Source organism: Mandrillus leucophaeus, unplaced genomic scaffold (assembly GCF_000951045.1).
Source record: "Mandrillus leucophaeus isolate KB7577 unplaced genomic scaffold, Mleu.le_1.0 Scaffold203, whole genome shotgun sequence".
Taxonomy (NCBI): Eukaryota; Metazoa; Chordata; class Mammalia; order Primates; family Cercopithecidae; genus Mandrillus; species Mandrillus leucophaeus.
Window position 1 is genome coordinate 1238567 of NW_012102066.1, and position 13307 is coordinate 1251873.

The following is a 13307-nucleotide window of genomic DNA, read 5'->3' on the forward strand; positions in this document are numbered from 1 at the left end:
TTTGAGAGGGAGTCTTGCTCTGTTGCCCAGGCTGGAGTGCAGTGGTGCAATCTCAGCTCACTGCAACCTCCACCTCCCGGGTTCAAGCGATTCTCCTGTCTCAGCCTCCTGAGTAGCTGGGATTACAGGCACGTACCACCATGCTCAGCTAATTTTTGTATTTTTAGTAGGGACAGGGTTTCACCATGTTGATCAGGCTGGTCTTGAACTCCTGACGTCGTGATCTGCCTGCCTCAACCTCCCAAAGTGCTGGGATTACAGGCGTGAACCACCACATCCATCCCAAGAGTTTTTATAGAGCTTAATCCCCATCCCCTATTCCCTGCTGTCCCTGACCCCCACCTCGCCAAAGGTCTGTGGACTGAGCTGAATATTCTAACCTTCTAATCACTTGATTTTTCTGGAGACAGGCCCCAACCTTAGGCTGTCTAAGGGTCCTGTGCTGTCACCTCATTAGCCTAAACTTAGGTGTGATCAAAAGGGGCTTATTATGACTAACAAAAGGTACTCCTATCACTCAGGAAATTCCAAGGCTTTTTGGAGCTCTATGTCAGGGACTGAGAACAAAGGTCAAATATAGTTCTTATTGTATCACAACTTCCATGCTGGACACTGGTAAATAAAATAACTGGTCTTAAGAAAAAAAAAAGTTCGTTCTTAAGATATGGAAAACAGTAGGAACGACCTGCTCATGAATTTACCATATTCCCTTCTGTGTGTTTTGTCCACAAAGGTATCCTTTTTTTTTTTTTTTTTTTTTTTTTTTTTTTTTTTTTGAGACGGACTCTTGCTCTGTCGCCCAGGCTGGAGTGCAGTGGCCCGATCTCAGGTCAACCGCCTCCCGGGTTGACGCCATTCTCCTGCCTCAGCCTCCCAAGTAGCTGGGATTACAGGCGCCCGCCACCTCATCCGGCTAATTTTTTTGTATTTTCAGTAGAGACGGGGTTTCACCATGTTAGCCAGGAGGGTCTCGATCTCCTGACCTTGTGATCCACCCGCCTCAGCCTCCCAAAGTGCTGGGATTACAGGCATGAGCCACCATGCTTGGCCCCATAAAGGTATCTTTTGACAGTGCTACCATGTTTGTTTATGACCAAAGGGCCCAGGATCCCCAAAGTACTGTTTTATTTATGTGCACCCATCTCCAGTGTACACTGATATCAGTTTGACTGGATTTAAAGACTTCTCTTTTTTGACCATCAGAAAAATGTAAGATTGGTCCAGGCTAACAGAAGGAGCATGGTGGTAGAAAATAAATTCACTTTTGAGAACAGAGTCAAAGTGGAGGGAGAGAGAATACATAGGCATAGCTATAAATTTCTAACCGTAAGCATGAAGACCATGACTGAAACCATTTGTGCAGTTTAACTTTTGGTTTCCCTCCAAAGTCCACAAGAAAATTAACTTGATTACTTGAAAATTTTTGTTTTAACCAAAAGGAGAATCGCCTACTATTTAACTATCTAATTGGGTTCTGAATGACTTTTGGCTATTTCCTAAAAGCAATTCAACCTGTGGACAATAAAGCCTTGCCATTAATTGCTGATACTACAGACTGTGTAGAAAATTCCCAAAACATTCCAAGAGAGTTCTGAATAATGACAGCATCACTGGAAAATCAGTATATCCTCACAGGTGGACTACTTTGAAAAGGGCTAACACTGAATTGGTGATTGCTAAAATGAAAATCGGTCACATTTCTCATGTCTACATATACATACATATAGCTTATTGATACATAATTATATTTTCTCCCAGGAATAAAAGCTGTGGCTTCATCTTGTTCATACCTACATGAAGCTTCTTTGAAAAGATGCTGCAATCTCACTGATGAAGGAGTCGTTGCTCTTGCACTCAATTGCCAGCTGCTAAAGATCATCGATTTAGGTGGCTGCTTAAGTATTACTGATGTGTCCTTACATGCACTAGGAAAAAACTGCCCATTTTTGCAGTGTGTTGACTTTTCAGCTACTCAGGTAAATGACATATAGGCTTCAAACATATGGACTATGTGTTTACCAAATGTGTTTTCATGACTAATGAGAACATATAACAATTAGTTCATTTTGTTTTTGTTGAAACTATTGACCACTTCATGCTTTTAGTGGTTAAGTAATTGCAATATATTTTGGCATATTCCTCTCAATTAAGTAACAAGGGTGGAAGTTATATATGGGTAAAACACATGTTTGATGAATGGGAGGCAATAAGACTATATCTAAATAATGAATACATTTTAGAAAATTCTACTTCCATTGTCTAGATTCATGGACTGTGTTTCTTTTTCCCTTTGCTTAGGTATCTGACAGTGGTGTGATTGCACTTGTTAGTGGACCTTGTGCCAAGAAATTAGAGGTAATTTAAAAATAATTATAAAGATGGTGGTGATTAAATGTTTATATTCTCAGAAAGTATTTTTAAAACCTAGCAGAGAACCAATGCTTTATCAATTAAATATTTAAGGGACTTTGTTGGTGGGGTTTGTATCTCTTTATTGCCAGAGTAAATAAAAACTGTTAAGTTAGGAAATAAAATAAAGGTGCTTTAAAATAAAAACTCATTTTACTTCCAATAAAAGGCTTTATTTCCCAGAAGTTTTAGCTGCTAACAGATTTAAGAATCAGCTTATTATGGATGAAGATTATGAATGTTTATCAGTGTAAAGTCATATTATTTATAATAGGATTTCAGGTCTTAATGATATTTCTACCAGGAGTACTAATTCTCTTGACATCCTGTCATCCTGTTTTTCTTGATAGCCACATTGTATGATCATTTAAAAAAAAAATTTTTTTTTTTTTTTTGAAATAGAGTCTCGCACTGTTGCCCAGGTTGGAGTGCAGTGGCATGGTCTCGGCTCACTGCAACCTCTATCTCCCAGGTTCAAGCAGTTCTTGTGCCTCAGCCCCTCAAGCAGCTGGGATTACAGACGTGTGCCACCAGCTAATTTTTGTATTTTTAGTAGAGACGGGGTTTTACCATGTTGGCCAGGCTGGTCTCAAACTCTAGACCTCAGGTGATCAGACCGCCTTGGCCACCCAAAGTGCTGGGATTACAGGAGTGAGCCACCGCACCCGGCCTAAAAAAGCTCTTAAATTTGTGTTCATCTCTTGAATTGAATCACTAATACATTTGCTTTTTTTTCTTTTTTTGAGACAGAGTCTCGCTCTGTTGCCCAGGCTGGAGTGCAGTGGCTGGATCTCAGCTCACTGCAAGCTCTGCCTCCTGGGTTTATGCCATTCTCCTGCCTTAGCCTACCGAGTAGCTGGGACTATAGGCACCTGCCACCTCGCCCAGCTAGTTTTTTTGTATTTTTTTTTTAGTAGAGATGGGGTTTCACCACGTTAGCCAGGATGGTCTCTATCTCCTGACCTCGTGATCCGCCCGTCTTGGCCTCCCAAAGGGCTGGGATTACAGGCTTGAGCCACCGCGCCTGGCCCACTAATACACTTGTAACCTATTTCTAAATATATTAAGAAGCCTTTTATTCCAGGATTTTGGTTTTCGCCTTCCCCAGTTGACAAGTGGTATAATATAACTGTGCAGTTTAACAGTAAGCTACATCAAATCCTTTTTGGAAGTAAGCAGCTATAAATGAATTATAAAAATGTTAGTAAAAATAACTATTTTAATAGGGTACAGTGGTGCATGCCTGTAGTCCCAGCTACTCAGGGAGGCTGAGGCAGGAGGATCTCTTGAACCCAAGAGTTGGAGTCCAGCCTGGCAACACAGTGAGACCTTGTATCTTAAATAAATTAATTAAGTACTTTTTTCATTTTAATATTTATTTATTTATTTAGAGATGGAGTCTTGCTCTGTCGCCCAGGCTGGAGTGCAGTGGTGTGATCTCAGCTCACTGTAATCTCCATGTCCCAAGTTCAAGCGATTCTCCAGCCTCTGTCTCCTAAGTAGCTGGGACTACAGGCATGTGCTAACCACATCCAGCTAATTTTTATATTTTTTTATTAGAGACAGGGTTTTGCCATGTTGGTCAGGCTGGTCTCAGACTTCTGACCTCAGGTGATACACCCCCCTCGGCCTCCCAAAGTGCTAGGATTATAGGTGTGAGCCACCATGCCCGACCATAAATACATTTGTTTAAAAAGCCAACTATTGTAATGGAATGACAATGCATATTTTTGCCAAAATATTTATCCTTGAGTTATTGCCCAAAGAGATTCTTTTTTGTGATCTTATATATCTGGGTCTTGGTAGCATATATATATTTTAAATATTTTATTAAGAACCATGTTAGGCTGGGCATGGTGACTTATGCCTATAATCCCAGCACTTTGGGAGGCCGAGACAGGTGGATCACCTGAAGTCAGGCGTTCAAGACCAGCCTGGCCAACATGGAAAAACCCCATCTCTACTAAAAATACAAAAATTAGCTGGGCATGATGGCAAGTACCTGTAATCCCAGCTACTTGGGAGGCTGAGGCAGGAGAATCGCTTGAACCTGGGAGGTGGGAGGTTTCAGTGAGCCGAGATTGCACCATTGCACTCCAGCCTGGGCAACAGGAATGAAACTCCATCTTGAAAAAAAAAAGAAAGAAAGAAAGAAATTACCATATTATTATTATACCAAGTTTTGAATTCCAAGCTGCATCCTAAATGCAGGAGCAGTAATTTTTGGTATTTTAAGTGCAAACATTTGTCGAGCACTTACTGTTATGCCAGGCTGTATACTAACTGCATTATATTCACTAGGTTATGTAATGCTTACAACATTATCCTGTAATTACTATAATTTTAAATAAAGTTCTCAGTTAACTTAATCACCTTCAAATAAAACCACCAAGAAATTAGTTGTTATGCATGATAGTAAACATGCTAACATATTTACCTCAGCATTATAAAATTAAGAGCCCCAACCTAAGCAGAATGAGAACAAAATGCAATAACCAGTAAGTGTTGGTGACTGTAGTGCCATATCGTTACATTTTTTATTTTTTGTTTTCTAAAGATTATTCCAAAGTGCCAAAATATTTTAATGGAAATTTATTAGAAATTTATTAGAACTTAATGCCTTCCTTAAACAAAGTAGAGTGAATATACTTTTAAAAAAATTGTTTTGTTTTGTTGAGACAGGGTCTTGTTATGTTGCCCATGCTGGTCTCAAACTCCTGGCCTCAGTGATCCCCCTGTCCTGACCTCCTAAAGTGCTGGATCACTACAGGTGTGAACCACACGCTTGGCCTGAGTGAATATACTTTAACCTTTGGTTTATAGCATCCTCTGACTCAAACTGAAGGACAAACTTAAATTTTGTTTCTTGAGACAGGGTCTTGTTCTGTCACCCAGGGTGGAGTACACGGGCCCGATCATGGCTTACGGCAGCCTTGACTGCCCTGGCTCAAGCAGTCCTCCCACCTCAGCTTCCTGAATAGCTGGGGCTACATGTATGTGCCACCACTCCTGGCTACTTTTTTATTTTTTGTAGAGCCGGGTCTTGCCATGTTGCCCAGGATGATCTCGAACTCCTGGACTCAAGCAGTTCTGCCTTGGCTTCCCAAAGTGCTGTAATTACAGGTATAAGCCACCATGTCTGGCTTAAATTTTTTTTTCTTTTTTTTTTTTTGAGACAGAGTTTCGCTTTTGTGGCCCAGGCTAGAGTGCAATGGTGCAATCTCAGCTCACTGCAACCTCCGCCTTCCGGGTTCAAGCAATTCTCCTGCCTCAGCCTCCCAAGTAGCTAGGATTACAGGCAGCTGCCACCACGTCCAGCTAATTTTTGTATTTTTAGTAGAGCCTGGGTTTCACCATGTTGGCCAGGCTGGTCTCAAACACCTGATTTCAGGTGATCCACCCTCCTTGGCCTCCCAAAGTGCTGGGATTACAGGTGTGAGCCATTGCACCCAGCCCTAACTTTTTTTTTTTTTTAACTGACTACTCTCATAGGTAATGCAGAGGCCTACCTTTCATCACATTTTAATCTGTTGCTTTTAATTTGTTCTATTCTGGGAAATTAAATTATTAATGTTGCTAAATTATTTATAATTTGGAAATCAATTTGATTAAAGGTCTAAGGACCTTTACTAAAGATTGACAAGAAGCCAAATGCGGTAGCTCACTTCTGTAATTTCAGCACTTTGGGAGGCCAAGGCAAGTGGATCCCTTGAGCCCAGGAGTTCAAGAACAGCCTGGGCAACATAGTGAAACCTTGTCCTTATGAAAAATACAGGCTGGGCACGGTGGCTCATGCCTGTATTCCCAGCACTTTGGGAGGCCAAGGCGGGTGGATCACCTGAGGTTGGGAGTTTGAGACCAGCCTGACTAACATGAAGAAATCCCGTCTCTACTAAAAATACAAAATTAGCCAGGTGTGGTGGCTCATGCCTGTAATCCCAACTACTCAGGAGGCTGAGGCAGGAGAATCGCTTGAACCCAGGAGGCAGAGGTTGTGGTGAGCTGAGATCACACCATTGCACTTCAGCCCGGGCAACAAGAGCAAAACTCCATCTAAAAAAAAAAAAGGAAAAATACAAAAATTGGCCAGACATGGTGGCTCACGCCTGTAATCCCAGCCCTTTGGGAGGCCGAGGCAGGTGGATCACGTGAGGTCGGAGTTCGGAGACGAGCCTGACCAACATGGAGAAACCCTGTCTTACTGAAAATACAAAATTAGCTGGGTGTGGCCGTGCATGCTACTCAGGAGGCTAAGGCTTGAACCTGGGAGGTGGAGGTTGCAGTGAGCTGAGATCATGCCATTGCACTCAGTCTGGACAACAAAAGCGAAACTCCATCTAAAAAAAAAAAAAATTAGCCAGAGGTGGTGGTGCATGCCCGTACTCCCAGCCACTCGGGAAGCTGGGGTGGGGAGATCAATTGAACTTGGGAGGTTGAGGCTACAGTGAACTGCGTTTGCACCACTGCACTCCAGCTTGGGGAACAGAGTGAGACGTTGTCTCAAAAAAATTAAAAAATTATAAAATTAAAGAAAAAAAAGATCGATAAGCACTCAGTACAAACTTATGTTACAACATTTAGCAAATACCATGATCATTTCTGAAATCTCTGTTGATCATTGTGTTCATCATCTTGTTCATTTTATCCTCAGCTTTTAATACAATTCCAGATACGTGGTAGTACCTCAATAAATGTTATCACATTCTTGGCCTTATATTACAGTCATTTCATAAGTTTCTACAAAAATCCTTATAATTAAAATTTAATTTGCAGTATAAAATTTCATTTATTAATAAATATTAAGCATTTACTGTTCTAGATCCCGGCATATCAGAGAACAGACTGTCCATATGATGTAACATACTTTACTTGTTTTGTATTGTTGGTAATTCAGATTGTTTCTGGTTTTTAACTATTAGAAATAATTATATATTGGGACAATCACTTTTCCTTCCATTGCTATAATGAACTCCCCAAAATGGAACAAATGGATTAATAGGTATGAATACTTTTTTAACAGTCCTAAATTGTTTTCCATAAAAGTTATGCTATGAGTATGCAATTTCAGTAAGACCCTAATCTGCCAGAATTTTCTTTTTTTTAATGCCTTCATTTAATTTGGTTTTTGTTGTTGTTGTTGTTGTTGTTGTTTTTGAGACAGAGTTACACTTTGTCACTCAGGCTGGTATGCAGTGATCTCGGCTCACTGCAACCTCCACCTCCCAGGTTCATGTGAGTCTTCTGCCTCAGCTTCCCAAGTAGCTGGGACTACAGGTGCACACCACCACACCCAGCCAATTTTTGTATTTTTAGTAGAGATGGGGTTTCACTGTGTTGGCCAAGCTGGTCTTGAACTCCTGATCTCAGGTGATCTGCCCGCCTTGGCCTCCCAAAGTGCTGGATTTGTTCTTTTTCTAAAATAATGTTACAGCTGGGTGCAGTAGCTCACACCTGTAATCCCAACACTTTGAGAGGCGAGGCCGGTGGATCACTTGAGGTCAGAGTTTGAGGCCAGCCTGACCAACGTGGTGAAATCCTGTCTCTACTACAAATACAAAAATTAGCCAGGCGTGGTCGCACACGCCTGTAATCCCAGCTACTCGGGAGGCTGAGGCAGAAGAATCACTTGAACCCTGGAATGGAGGTTGCAATGAGCCGAGACTGCTCCATTGCACTCCAGCCTGGGCAACAAGAATGAAACTCTGTCTCAAAAAAACATAAAGTAAAATAAAATAAAATAATGTTACATCTAAAGCCACGCTCAATTATTCTCCCTTTCTGCCTTCAGAGGTAACCACTATCCTAAATATGATTATGTATCTCTCCTTCCATGTTTGGATACCTTTTCTTTTTTTCCTTCCTGTGGACCCTGCTCAGACAGAAATGGATACTTTTTCTATTATGTATAAATCCATAAATATGACATAGCCTTGTTTTATATGTTTTCAAATTTTACATAATAGCTTCATAATATATGTCCCTTTACAATTTGTGTTATTCAAAATTATTTTCTGAAATTTTTCAGGTGTAATTGAGGTATAATTTACATACAAGAAAATTCATTCATTTTATGTGCATAGTTGGACAAATTTTGGTAATTGTTATACAGCCATATAACCACCACCACAACTGATACATAAACATTTTCATCACTCTAAAAAGTTGTCTGTTTTCTCTGTGGTTTTATTTTGTTTTTTTGTCTCTAGTCCTTTGTAGTTGATCCCCTTCTGTGACCCTCTCTTAGGCAACCACTGATTTACTTTGTTATTGTTTTGGCTTTTCTATAGTTGTATATAAATTCAGCTTTATATAAATATAATTTGATGTAAATGGAATTCTGCAGAATATAATATAGTATTTTGGGTTTTATTTCTTTATTTTACTTCCTTCACTTAGCATAGTGTTTGCGAGATTGATCCATGTTGTTGCATATGTTAATATTTCATTTCTTTTTTTTTTTTTTTCCCCGAGATGGAGTCTCACTCTGTTGCCCAGGCTGGAGTGCAGTGGCACAATCTCAGCTCACTGCAACCTCCATCTCCCAGGTTCAAATGATTCTCCTGCCTCAGCCTCCCGAGTAGCTGGGAATACAGGCACGTGCCACCACGCCCAGCTATTTTTTTTGTATTTTTAGTAGAGACGAGGGGTTTCACCATGTTAGCCAGGATGGTCTCGATCTCCTGACCTCGTGATCCACCCACCTCGGCCTCCCAAAGTGCTAGGAGTACAGGTGTGCGCCACTGCGCTCAGCCCCTTCTTATTGCTAAGTAGTATTCCATAGTATGGATATGCCATAATTTATTTATAATTTTACCATGTGATGGAAAGATAAATAGCTGGGATTTAATTAAACTTAAAAGAGCTTTTGCACAGCAAAAGGAACAGTCAGCAGAGTAAACAGATAACCCACAGAGTGGGAGAAAAATCTTCACAATCTATACATCTGACAAAGGACTAATATCCAGAATCTAGAACAAACTCAAATTAGCAAGAAAAAAAGCAAACAGTCCCATCAAACAGTGGGCTAAGAACATGAATAGACAATTCTCAAAAGAAGATATACAAATGGCCAACAAACATAAAAAAATGCTCAACATCACTAATGATTGGGGAAATGCAAATCAAAACCACAATGCGATACCACCTCCTGTAAGAATGGCCATAATCAAAAAAATCAAAAAATAATAGATGTTGGTGTGGATGCAGTGAACAGGGAACACTTCTACACTGCTGGTGGGAATGTAAACTAGCACAACCACTATTGAAAACAGTGTGGAGATTCCTTAAATAACTAAAAGTAGAAGTACCATTTGATCCAGCAATCCCACTACTGGGTGTCTACCCAGAGAAACGGAAGTCATTATACGAAAAAGATACTTGCACACACGTTTATAGCAGTACAATTTGCAATTGCAAAAATGTGCAACCAACTCAAATGCCCATCAATCAATGAGTGGATACAGAAACGGTGGTAAATGTATACAATGGAATACTACTCAGCCATAAAAACGAATGAATTAATGGCATTCACAGCAACCTGGATGGGATTGGAGACTATTCTTCTAAGTGAATTAACTCAGGAATGGAAAAGCAAACATCATATGTTCTCACTCATAAGTAGGAGACAAACTGTGAGGATGCAAAGGCATAAGAATGACACAATGGACTTTGGGGACTCGGGGAAAGGGTGGGAAGGAGGTGAGGGGTAAAAGACTAAAAATCGGGTTCTGTGTATACTGTTTGGTTGATGGGTGCACCAAAATCTCACAAATGACCATTAAAGAACTTACGTAACCAAATACCACCTGTTCCCCCAAAAACCTATGGAAATTTTTAAAAAATTAAAAAATAATGTTATCATTTGATGGACATTTGGGTTGTTGCCAGTTTTGGACTGTTAGGAATACTGCTACAGACATTTGCATACAAACCTCTGTGGAGACATATGTTTTCATTTTTCTTGGGTAAATGCCTATGAGTGAAATTGCTGGGTCATATAGCAAATACATGTTTTTTTAAATACAGTATTTTTATAAGATACTACCATACTGTTTGCCAGAGGGTCTGAACTAACATGTTTGAGATTTATGTCTATTAATAGAAGTAGATATTTTTCATTTTAGCTGTTTTCCCTTATTCTATTCATAAAGCATTGATTTTCCCATTCTCCACTTTTTTTACTATTACAAGTAATACTACAAAAGGCGTATTTATAAATTGTTTCCTTGTGCACACGTAGAAGAGATTCTCTATAATATATATCAACGATTGGAATTGCTGGGTTCTGGGGCATACTCATCTTCAGCTTTAATAGATATTACACATTACTTTATAAAATGGTTGGGCATTTAACTTTTTAAGCTGCTCCATCCAAATTACTTCAGACTTACATTGGTCTTTTCTATATACTTTTTCTTGCAAGTAGATACCTGGTTCTTTTTGTATCAGAATGTTTCTCAAAATTGTTCGTACTGTTATTATAGATCTTTGTCTTCATTTGACTTTATTTTATTTTTGCATAGGAGATTCATATGGGACATTGTGTAAATCTGACTGATGGGGCTGTAGAAGCTGTCCTTACTTACTGTCCTCAGATACGTATATTACTCTTCCATGGATGCCCCTTGATAACAGGTTAGTGCATTAGATTGCTTGGGTTCAAATCCTGGCTTCATCTTTTACTACCTGTGTGACCTTGAGTACATTACTTAACCCATTTCATTATTCAGTTTCCTCATCTGTAAAACAGGCATCATGAGAGTACCTACCTCATAAATACTATGTCATGATTATCTGACAATTCTTTTTTTTGTTTGTTTTTTATTTTTTATTTTTTGGGAGACAGAGTCTCGCTCTGTCACCCAAGCTGGAGTGCAGTGGCGCAATCTCAGCTCACTGCAACCTCCACCTCCTGGGTTCAAGCAATTCTCCTGCCTCAGCCTCCTAAGTAGCTGGGACTACAGGCACATGCCAGCACGCCAGGCTAATTTTTTTTGTGTTTTTAGCAGAGACGGGATTTCCCCGTGTTGCCCACACTGGTCTCGAACTCCTGAGCTCAGGCAATCCACCTGTCTCGGCCTCCCAGAGTGCTAGGATTATAGACGTAAGCTGCTGTGCCCAGCCTCTGACAATTCTTTATATGATGGCCTTGCACATAGTAAGAGCTCAATAAATGTTAGTCATGATAACGATAAATGAAGGTGGTGGCCAGTGCTCAATAAATGTTAGCTATGAAGAGGATTATGATGGCAGCAGTGATTGTGTTCATGATATTGAACATGATGCTTTATGTAAACAATAAGAAAATTTCAAGTTTATATTACATCTATCAAATACACTAAATGACTCGTTAACTATTATCAAACTGCAGACATTAGGATCAGAATAGCCGGGCACGGTGGCTCATGCCTGTAACCCCAGTACTTTGGGAGGCCAAGGCGGGTGGATCACCTGAGGCCGGGAGTTTGAGACTAGCCTGACCAACATGAAGTTTGAGACAGTCTTGCTCTGTTGCCCAGGCTGGAGTGCAGTGGTACGATCTGGGCTCACTGCAGCCTCTGCCTTCCAGGTTCAAGTGATTCTCCTGCCTCAGCCTCTCAAGTAGCTAGGACTACAGGCGCATGTCACCACATCTAAGTAATTTTTGTATTTTTAGTAGAGATGGGGTTTCACCATGTTGGCCAGGCCAGGCTCCTGACCTCATGATCCACCCACTTCAGCCTCCCAAAGTGCTGGGATCACAGGCGTGAGCCACCAGTCTAAACAATTATTCTGTAGGTTAAGTTATCCTGGAAGTTCCTTTGACAACTTCTCTTTTATTTTTAGGAAGTCCCTTTGACAACTTCTTACTTTTATTTTTAGGTTTCCAGCCTTAACCAAGGCTGTAACCATAGATTGTATCTGGGTATCAGTGACATCTGTAGTGAAGATTAGATCTTACTTTATGCAAAGACATTTCTTACGAAACTGGAGCCAGCAAGGACACTGGTGGCTGGGTGCGGTGGCTTATAACTGTAATCCCAGCACTGTGGGAGGCTAAGGCGGGTGGATCACTTGAGCCTGGGACGTCGAGGCTGCAGTGAGTCATGATCACCCCCACTGCACTCCAGTCTGGGTAACAGAGTGAGACCCTGTGTCAAAAAAAGAAAGAAAGAAAAAAGAAAACAAACTGTTAACTGGGGTTAGCTCCACAGAAAGTCATAAAGGAACAAGAGTAGGAAAAAAATGTCATTGTATACCCTTTTATATCTTTTGAATTTTATATCATGTGGATTATTTTTAAGCTATTAAAAATTAATTGGTTGGGCATGGTGGCGGTCACCACACAGATGATCCCTGACTTAAAATGATCAATTTACAGTTTTTTGACTTTACAATGGTGCAAAAGCCATATGCATTCAGTAGAAGCCATACTTCAAGAACCTAGGCAACCATTTTTTTCACTTTCAGTATAATATGATTACATGAGATAGTCAACACTTTATTAAAAAATAGGCTTTGTGTCAGATAATTGTGCCCACCTGTAGGCTAATTTAAGTGTTCTGAGCATGTAGGCTAGGCTAAGGTATATTGTTCAGTAAGTTAGGTATATTGAACGCATTTTTGACTTTGTGTATTTTCGACTTATAATGAGTTTATCAGGGTGTAACCCCATCATAAATTGAGAAGCATCTGTAGAGAGAAGCAACAAATACCAATTTTCTTTTTTCTTTTTTTGAGGCAGAATCTCACTCTGTCACCCAGGCTGGAGTGCAGTGGCACGATCTTGGCTCACTGCAACCTCCACCTCCTGGGTTCAAGTGCTTCTCCTGTCTCAGCCACCCAAGTAGCTGGGATTACAGGCTTGCACCACCCTGCCCAGCTAATTTTTGTATTTTTAATAGAGACAGGGTTTCACC

The 13307-nt window shown here is 40.4% G+C and overlaps 1 protein-coding gene across 2 annotated transcripts in view; it reads left to right on the top strand.

The window, feature by feature from the left end:
• The window catches only part of AMN1 (antagonist of mitotic exit network 1 homolog (S. cerevisiae)), a 70614-nt gene that overhangs the window by 32928 nt on the left and 24379 nt on the right, over positions 1-13307 (top strand). For both annotated transcript variants that reach the window (XM_011979546.1, XM_011979547.1), the window contains exons 4-6: positions 1759-1976; positions 2299-2355; positions 10932-11043. In XM_011979546.1, coding sequence (XP_011834936.1) covers positions 1759-1976; positions 2299-2355; positions 10932-11043 — 387 coding nt within the window. The remainder of the gene's footprint in view (positions 1-1758; positions 1977-2298; positions 2356-10931; positions 11044-13307) is intronic.